Genomic DNA, 9291 nt, shown 5'->3' with positions numbered 1-9291 from the left:
CGTTTTCGAATTCACAATCGCGCTAATGCCAGGAAAGCTACTTACCAATCGTCCTACTGTAGCCGCTCGATAGATTTCTGGAGTGTGTTATTATTGGGGGCGATATGCACCACAATTGGGGGCCCCTGTAATACTGGCCCCCCAAAGGACAGTGGATACATTTAGCATGTTGTGAAGAAAGCCAACAAGCAGCTTGATCCGCCAATTGAACCCATCTTTAGATACACAATCAGTTTAACCCAATGTTAGGATCAATAGATGCGCAATCACTCCAGCAACCATGTTCAGCCATATACACAGTTTTGCCTCTTCCTTGAGTGAAGCAAAAACCACCACAAGAGAGAGCTGCCTCACCCTACCGACCCACACAAAACCCAAGTATGCGGAAAGAAAGTGTCGGGGGTGGTGGAAGAGATGAGAAATATACGGAATCGTGAGTCAAATGGTATCTTCTGTTGCCTTAAAAGGGGTGGAGAGAAAGTTGTTGTCGAAATGGAGAATGTTCAAAGAGGAGGAAATAAAACTGGTATTGCTTCTCTTATTCTTCAACTTCTAGAGGAGAGCACAATCCAATTGCAATTCAGAAGAATAAGAAATAAAACACATGCAGCAAGAAATAGGAAGAAATATACGAGTAGAAGGATAACAACTTGTTGTGTACTCTCTCACATGTTCTGTGTACTGCTTGAGTGAAGCCAGTAGACCTCATGTGGATTCTCCTCCAAAACAAGATTAAAATGGTGACCCTCATGCTTATGCATCCTTGCATAATTGGAAGACTCCTGAAAAGTTCTCCTGTAAAAATCATCCGTGTCTTCGATAGAGAGGATCTCTGACCATATTCATAATGATTATCCTTCAGGAAAAAAAAAAAATTGCCCTCAAACACGAGTACTATGACTGTTCATAGCAAAGGAATAAGGGTCACTACCTATGACCCTTTCTCGTGCATGAAAACAAACCTCGTATGGAAAAGCAAGAAGATGCCAGATCACCTCACCAAAGGGTAGACAAGGCAAACTCAAAGAGGTGATCATAACTAGGGAAACAATATCTTGGTACTCCCCATGCCAACTTCAGGCAGCCCTCTGCTCAGAGGGGAAAACAGCAAACATTCATGCATTGGGTAGCCCAACCAATGGGGCAAAGGTCCCTCTACTAACTGGTTATTCAACCTACAGGATGAAACCCGCCCCCCGCCCCCAAAAAAAGCCTTCTGCTCGCTAGGTAACATAATGGCAAGCAATGTGTTAGGCCATGTACCACGGGTTTGATGCCGCAGCGACCATGCCGATCCTTGGACAAAGGTTGATGGACTCCACAACAAAGATGCCAAAAACAACTGCTAAAGTCAGTTAAAATCTGCAAAGGAATGCTGGGAGGAATGACAAAAGTTAGCTTGCCAATGGTGGGGATAAGCTCAGACAAACTTCAGCTTACATGTTCCTCTCTATCTAATCTGAAACTCCAAAGTGCATACGTACACTTCATTGCAGTAACTGTGCCTATATCTGTCACAGCAAACTACTAAATCTCTTCCTTGTCTTTATGTCCAAATCTTCAAAGTTGTTCCTTTCTTCCTGTGCAGGGGACACTTTGTTGAAAACCACATTGCGTGAGGTAGATCTTGAACTCAGAACCTCGCAGAAAATTGTGTGTTCTTATGGTGTACGGAAAGGCCAACAACCGCAATTCCCCCCGTTCCTTTTGTCGCATGTTCACCTTTTCTTTCGGCAAGTGCTAGAGAGAGGAGACTCTGGCTTTTGGCCCGGATACTTGGGCACAGTCCCCTAAGAGCGGGTTCATACGAGCCCACCGGCAATGTGAGTTGTCAGAGCTTCCTGGTTTATACAGAACGGCAGCAGCAACCTTTGCCAAAAAGTGTGTCCAAGGCGCAACCAATCTAGTGTAGCTAAGCGGAAAAGCTAATTGGCTGGCAATCCGGGCGATGATGCTCAAGTCTGGCTGCCCGCATTTTGCGCTGAAAAGTGGGCGGCAGCTTCACTCTTTGGGGGGGGGGGGGGGGCTCGCCCGACTTTGAGTGGGTCGGGAGAATTTGTTGCCCAATCACTGCATGCCAACCAAGATGCACGCCCCTGTCTCTTACTCTTCTGCCGCGCCGTCTGAACCCAGCCTAAGGGTTCATGTTTTACACAAGATAAAATTTCCAACAAGGTCCTTGTTGCCATATTTGGCTATCGAGGGCTTTAAAACAAACCAACCCAAAAAGCAGCTAGGATCGAAAGATCGCATAAGCTGAAAACAAGGCCTAAGGGGACGTTAGGCAAAGCCACACTTTCATGAGTGTGACGCCCCAGCTTCTGGGCGCGTCGGGGAGGGGGCCCGGCGGGGATTCTTACCCGCACGCAGCCGAGGGAACTTCTGTCTTCAAGGGGCCCGTCGGGGATTCTTACCCGCACGCGGCCGAGGGACTTCTACCTTCAAGGGCCCGGCGGGGATTTATACCCGCGCGCAGCCAAGGGACCAAGGTGTTGCTTCAAGGGGTCCTGGCACGGACGGCACCGGCTCAGGAGGGCCCGGCTCGGACGGCACCGGCTCGGGTCAAGTTGCCTTCTCGGGGGCCCGGCTCGGACGGGGCCGGCTCGGGCGTGGTTGCGTTCCATGGGTCGACGGCCGTTTGTGTTTCGCGGGTCTTCGCGGGTCTCGCGTCTCGGGTCCCTAGCCCCACGTAGCCTCAGGCTCCGCCGCACCGCCGACGGGTCATAGCGTGCCCCGGGGAACCTTGCGTGGAGTCCCCACGGTGCGCGAGTGCGTGGAGTGAGGCTAACGTGCCTAGGTGGGGGGTCCCCTCCCGTGGCCGGTCTTCGGGAGGCTCATACCCCTTATATACACCCCCGTTTGAAGAGAGTTCGACGACCGCGTCGAACGTGGGAAAAGAGTGCTCGGCTATGCATGAGGCCGTGGGGACAAAGGGGTGCATATAAGTGCAAGTGATCAAAACTGTTCCCAAAATGCAAGTAAATCGGCATGCTTTGTTTTTGTAATTTTTGAAAGTGAGTGAGTGAGTATTTTTGGGGTTTTGGCAGAAGGCTGAAAAAGTATGCTTTGAACACCCAAGTAGAATTCCCCGTACTTGAGCGTTCCCCGAATAGGTAACCCGATGTGCGCGGAGCCACCTGCTGCGTTGGTCCGCGCGGAGGCTTCTTGAAAGCCGAATTTGAAATAGCGTTCCGTCGCAATGCAGCACTTGCGAGTTGGTCCCTGTTTGGACGTCGTTTGGATCTTTAGCTCAGCATGGGCCACAAAACGTGGCCGGGGCGCGACGAACACCGTTGGCTTGGTTCGTCGCGTTTTTGGAGTTTCTCTGTTTTTGTCATAAAGAGCCCTGTCTGGCTCGTATCTGCCTTTTCTTCATGTGGAGAGCCCTGTCTGGCTCACATCTTTGCTTTTTGTCATGTGGAGGTGCCCGGCTCGGATCGGGGCCGGCGCGGGTCACGGGTGACGGCCCGTTGTTGGGACGCGTCACGAAGAGCCCTGTCTGGCTCGCATCGTTCCTTTTCTTCATTGAGGTGCCCGGCTCGGATCGGGGCCGGCGCGGTCACGGGTGACGGCCCGGGTGTTCAGGACGCGTCACGGGGCAGAGGGCGTGTGGTTGCTTTCTGGAGCTCTCTTCACCAGGATTTTGACGACCCGGGCCATTGCGGTTGGAGTCGTCGTGAGTATCGTGCGCGTCGGGCACGTTAGTCTTCGGCTCGTTTCCAGGAGCTCGTTCTGGAGCTCTGATACCAAGTGTGACGCCCCAGCTTCTGGGCGCGTCGGGGAGAGGGCCCGGCGGGGATTTATACCCGCGCGCAGCCAAGGGACCAAGGTGTTGCTTCAAGGGGTCCTGGCACGGACGGCACCGGCTCAGGAGGGCCCGGCTCGGACGGCACCGGCTCGGGTCAAGTTGCCTTCTCGGGGGCCCGGCTCGGACGGGGCCGGCTCGGGCGTGGTTGCGTTCCATGGGTCGACGGCCGTTTGTGTTTCGCGGGTCTTCGCGGGTCTCGCGTCTCGGGTCCCTAGCCCCACGTAGCCTCAGGCTCCGCCGCACCGCCGACGGGTCATAGCGTGCCCCGGGGAACCTTGCGTGGAGTCCCCACGGTGCGCGAGTGCGTGGAGTGAGGCTAACGTGCCTAGGTGGGGGGTCCCCTCCCGTGGCCGGTCTTCGGGAGGCTCATACCCCTTATAATGAGGACCACCACCCCACCCCCCACCACCCTCTCCATATGTAGAGTACATGATCTCCTCTGATAAGCATGTATATGTTGATGGCCCCATGTCCTAATCCTCCCTAGCTCCTGATGATTACAAAACCCATCACCAAAGAGCCGCAATCACAGAGTTTAAGCGGCATTACAACCTCCATAAAGTTACTACCACATCACCCGACTTGCAGCTGATTAACGCTCAACCAATCATCATCCTGCATCACATCACAGGCAATGCCACTGGCTCCATTAGCACAAACATTTGAGAGCAACACAAATGCCACTTCATTTCCTGGTTCCAACTTCAGCACGTGCTCTGCAGCATGCTTTGCTAAATCTCTGTTCCCACAAATAATGCAAGAACGTAGAAGTGCGAGCCACATTGAGACATTGGGCTCAAAAGGTAGGTCTGTCAAAAGCTGTTCTGCTGCTTCCAAACAACCAGCACGAGTGAGGAGATCAATCATGCAAGCATAATGCTCTGCTGTTTTCGTAACCATGCTCTTTTGTTTCATAATATCGAACATATATTGTCCTTCTTCAAGCATTCCCGAATGGCTACACGCCGACAACACACCAAGTAGAGTCACATGATTCAACTTAACACCACTATCAAGCATTTTACCCATCAGTTCAAGGGCCTCCTGGCCGCATCCATGTTTTGCATATGCCACAAGCATGGCTGTCCATGACACCACGTCATGATCAATAATGCTATCAAAAGCATGACGTGCATCAGTTAAATGCCCACATTTAGAGTAAAAATCCACCAGAGTGCTTACCATGAACGCGTCGAGCTCAAGCCCACTCTGAACTACATACACATGGATCAGCCTCCCCTTCTCTAAACTTTTCACGCTTGCACAAGCTTTCAAGACACACATAAATGCAAACTTGTCAGGATTTACACCCTCTCTTCTCATCTCTTCAAGGAGTTGGAAGGCCTTGTCATCGAGACCTTGCCGAGCATATCCTGAAATGATTGTTGTCCACGTGACAACATCCTTGTCATGAAACCGGCTGAAAACTTGGAATCCATCGTCCATGCATCCACATTTCGCATACATGTCAAGCAGAGAGTTCATTACCTGCAAATCGGACTCAAAGCCATCATTGACAAGATGAGTATGAATCTCTGCACAAACTCTTACATCTCCGAAGAGAGAGCATGCATTGATAACATTTAAGAAAGTAACTTGGTCTGGTATCAAAGATTGAAGATGTAGATCGCCAAACAGCTTAAAAGCATTTTCAACCCGGCCATGATTTGCATGTCCTGCAATCAAAGTATTATATGAGACTAGATCCTTCACTACATTTGCGTGAAACAATGCTTGTGCTTCATCTAGAACTCCACATTTTGAATAGAGGTTAACAAGTGCACTTGCCATGAAAGCTTCCGAATCCAGGCCACAATGGACAACCTGACCATGAACATGTTTGCCTGATTCCAAGTCTTCAAGGCTGCTACACGCTTGCAAAATGCTTAAAAATGTGACCTTATCTGGCTGGATTGCCTCAGATTCCATCTGCAAATATAAAACAAGCGCCTCTTTAGCATATCCGTGCATTGTGTAGCCTGCAATCAATAAGGTCCATGACACCACATCTTTAACTTCCATCTGCTTGAACACATTCAATGCATCCTCCAAGCCCCCATGATGTGAATACAGGCCAAGAAGACTATTCTCCACAGACATGTAGCTCTTCGAGGTCGTTGCAACTAAGCATGCATGAACCCACCTTCCTAAAGCAAGGTCCCCAAGGAATTTGCAAGTCTTAAGGATGTTCACATATGTGATCTCATCTCGAGGCACCAATGCCTTCTCCATTGCAGCAAAGATATGGAACGCCCTTTTGCCATCTCCATTGCGAGTATGTGCTGCGATCATGACATTCCACACAAACACGTCCCATTTTGCCATGCGGTCGAAAATGTGACGAGCATCGAGGATGCGATCGCATTGCAGATACATGTATACAAGGGTGCTCTCGAGAGGAGCGATGGAGATGGGTGGGGATGTAAGGATGAGGGCATGAAGAGCTTGGCCTTCTTCGAGGGCTTTGGAGGCAGTGCAACACTGAAGGAGGCATTTGTATGTGTGTGGGTGGAGGAGAGAATCTGTTGTCCCGAGGGTCGATAAAGCGTCCCTCAACTTTCCTTGGCTGCAGAGAAGCTCGATCTCTGCAGCAGAAACTTGAGGGGTGGAGTTTTTTCGCGTGCAATACAGGCCTTGCACCCTGTTCGCCTCCCTTCTGCCCAGATTCATGCATTTGGCCCGGCATTCTGTCAGGGATCTTTTTTGAAGGTTCTTCAACGGAAGTGGCAAAATAGGTTCTAGGATTTGCCTACGAGGGCAATTTGCCTTTTTTTGTGGAAGACCAAACCAAAGGTAAAAGTCCATACATACACATGTATATTATATAAGTATGGCCCGCCGAGTGTTAGAAAAAAACCGGGATCTAGTGTATTTTAACCGGCTGAAATTATAAAATCTCGGTTAGATTTTGAGCTTACTTTTAAGAAAATCGGTAAATTTACACAAGTTTTAGTGTAATTACCAGCAAAAGCTTCAAATTTTGACCTAAAAACCGGGAGAATTTCAAGTTTCCCCTTATTTTGATCAGTTAGGAAAAATGTATTTTTCTAGCCCTGGGCCAGCCGCCTTCGGTTTCCTCTCTCTCTCTTTATGGTGTGCACAGGGGCTTATCTCAATTTTGGAGTTTAGCCTTCATGTCACAGATTTTGACACGTGTAAAGAGCTCCTATCTTCCGCCATATTATGTTGGTTTAGATAATATTAAGTATAATACGATAATTTTCTTCCAAGAGCTAGACCCAATTCCCAAGGTTGCACTTTTATCTTTGTGACTTGATACATTTTTGTGTTGAATTTGGCTTTAAAAATTAATTGAGATTTGGTAATTTTGTGTTTCTAAGGGCATGAAAAAAATGTATGTATCATTCGTAGGAAAAAATTTTAAAAGCGTCCTTTGTGAAAAGGGGAAGGTTCTAAACTAGACCTTCCATCGAAAGTAAAGGGCCACCTTGCAAAAATGAAGGCTGTATTTTGTATTCTACCCTCTTTGATTCGAAAAATTGTAACGTTTTCATAAGCAATAAAAAATAAATTTTAATAGCTCAATTTTTCAAGCCTCTTTAAAAAAATGTTCTTTGGCAACTCTCGCTTATCTATGGTTCAAAACAATGTTAGTAGTGTGAAAAATCCCATCTATAGGAAAAAGAGACATTTTATGTTAGTAGTGTGAACATTTTATGGAACTCAATGGAAACGTTGAAAACTCATGGAACATTGGAGGATATGAAGATATGTTATCTTCTTCCTTCATTCCTTGGGTTGTTAAAGAGCCAACATAGAAACAAACAATCTTGTAAGCAAAGTAAGCACTCCGTTATCTTGGCCTCCAACGAGGCACATATGGTAAAAAAGTTGATCCAGTGTGTTAGCATCCTCAATGTACCCAGGACTAGTGATCACCAATCTTCTAGCATCTCTTTTAAAAAAAAATAGACATCTTTCGTAGCATACCAAAAACGTACTTAATTCCTATCTTCCACAATGCGTAATAGCAAAGACCTCAGCAAAAATGCCAAAATGTTAGCTTCACCCAAAAGAATTTCCTTCCATGTAAATGTAGGAGGAAGTGTAACCAACAACCAACGCTTCAAGAAAGGGAGATTCGCAAGACAAATCATAAATACTAGAAAGATGCAACAATGATTTGTGTTCCTTGTGACATCTTGTGCAGATGATATCTCTTGTTACCAACTTGAAAGCTCTTACAAAAATACAAATTGCCTATACATTCAAGAGCCAAAGAAAGATAGGTTTGTTTATTGACTTACAATAGTATCACGAATTCTTCAATCTCTAGATCCACTGTCTCTTGCCCCAATTCACTTGTCACTTTCAACTTACCTTTTTGTTAACCCTACACGTATTATGCAAGTCAGGTGGGTGAAAAAGAATTCTCTATCTTTCTAGAAGAAGGCTTTGCAAACGATGAGTAAATTGGGATACTATGTGAAAAATTCATCATTCTACTTTTACAAATGAAAAGCTCAGCACAAGGCATTAGAGAAACCAAAATTTACTTGAATTTGTTCATTAGAAATCTAAAAGTGTTAATCAATTAATCATTCCCTGATTTCATAACCTTTTCAAAATGGGAGTGAGCCTTGATATACTACATCACCTTCTCTTCATTAACATGGTATGAGAGCCTTGTGATCCGCCATAGACAACAATCTTACCAAAAATTGTGGGAGTAACCACCTACGTAAGGTCATGTCGACTTGCTCAAAAGTGTGCACAAATGGCTTCGAATTGGTGAGTCAGGGGAGATAAATGTTGGAAATAGGGTTACAGGGAAACACACACAGCTTGGAGAAAACGAAGGAAGCTCAAGGCACACAACAGAGAGTAGTATTATTTAGTGTGCAATGGAAAGATAAGTTAGCCCTGGAGTGATGGGCGTATATACAATGCACAGGGGAAAAAACCTCCTAGTGAGGGAAAAAATGCCCTGGCGGTCCTAAGTGTGTTCACAAACATCACTACCACATGTTTATAATAACAAATCCCCCTTTGGAGTGATGTGGTGAATGAGAGCTAGCACATAGAGTATAAGGAAGTGCCATGCCCTAAGGACATCATCAATTCACAAAGAGGAGTAAGCCCAAAGCTTTGCAGAAAGCTTCAAACTTCTCACAAGGCAACATCTTTGTGAAAAGGTCTGCAAGGTTGTCTTGTGTTGGCACATAAGCCAATTTGATCTCTCCTGTTGAGAGCCTCTCCCTGACGTGGTAATGCACCTCAATGTGCTTTGTGCGAGCATGAAATATTGGGTTTTTTACAGCTACCAATGCACTCTGACTGTTAGTGTAGATGGTGTTGGCAGTGTCATGTCCAACACCCAAATCAGTCATAACACGTATGAGCCATACACACTCAACCATACCTATGAATATTGCCATGTACTCAGCCTCATCACTCGAAGTGGCCACAGTAGATTTCTTCTTGCTCAACCATGATTTGCATGAACTACCAAGCATGAAACA

At 46.9% G+C, this 9291-nt stretch overlaps 1 protein-coding gene across 1 annotated transcript; it reads right to left on the bottom strand.

The window, feature by feature from the left end:
- Positions 1-790: 790 nt before the first annotated feature.
- Positions 791-6541, bottom strand: LOC147455488 (pentatricopeptide repeat-containing protein At3g53360, mitochondrial-like). Its single transcript, XM_086514257.1, has 2 exons — positions 5405-6541; positions 791-5296 (listed from the first exon to the last, which is right to left on the bottom strand). The coding sequence occupies exons 1-2, from the start codon at positions 6476-6478 to the stop codon at positions 4382-4384; spliced, it is 1989 nt and encodes a 662-aa protein (XP_086370383.1). The 5' UTR covers positions 6479-6541; the 3' UTR covers positions 791-4381.
- Positions 6542-9291: the final 2750 nt, after the last annotated feature.

The sequence above is a fragment of the Adiantum capillus-veneris genome, chromosome 6, assembly GCF_014529385.1.
Source record: "Adiantum capillus-veneris isolate H3 chromosome 6, ASM1452938v2, whole genome shotgun sequence".
NCBI classification, from domain to species: Eukaryota; Viridiplantae; Streptophyta; class Polypodiopsida; order Polypodiales; family Pteridaceae; genus Adiantum; species Adiantum capillus-veneris.
The sequence above is the reverse complement of the archived record's forward strand: the minus strand, read 5'-3'. Positions and strand labels throughout refer to the sequence as shown.

Coding starts and splice junctions, on each gene's coding strand:
- LOC147455488 (XM_086514257.1), bottom strand. CDS start 6,478: ATGAATCTGGGCAGAAGGGAGGCGAACAGGGTGCAAGGCCTGTATTGC. Junction 5,297..5,404: donor AATCTTTGATACCAGACCAA/GTTACTTTCTTA, acceptor TCCGATTTGCAG/GTAATGAACTCTCTGCTTGA.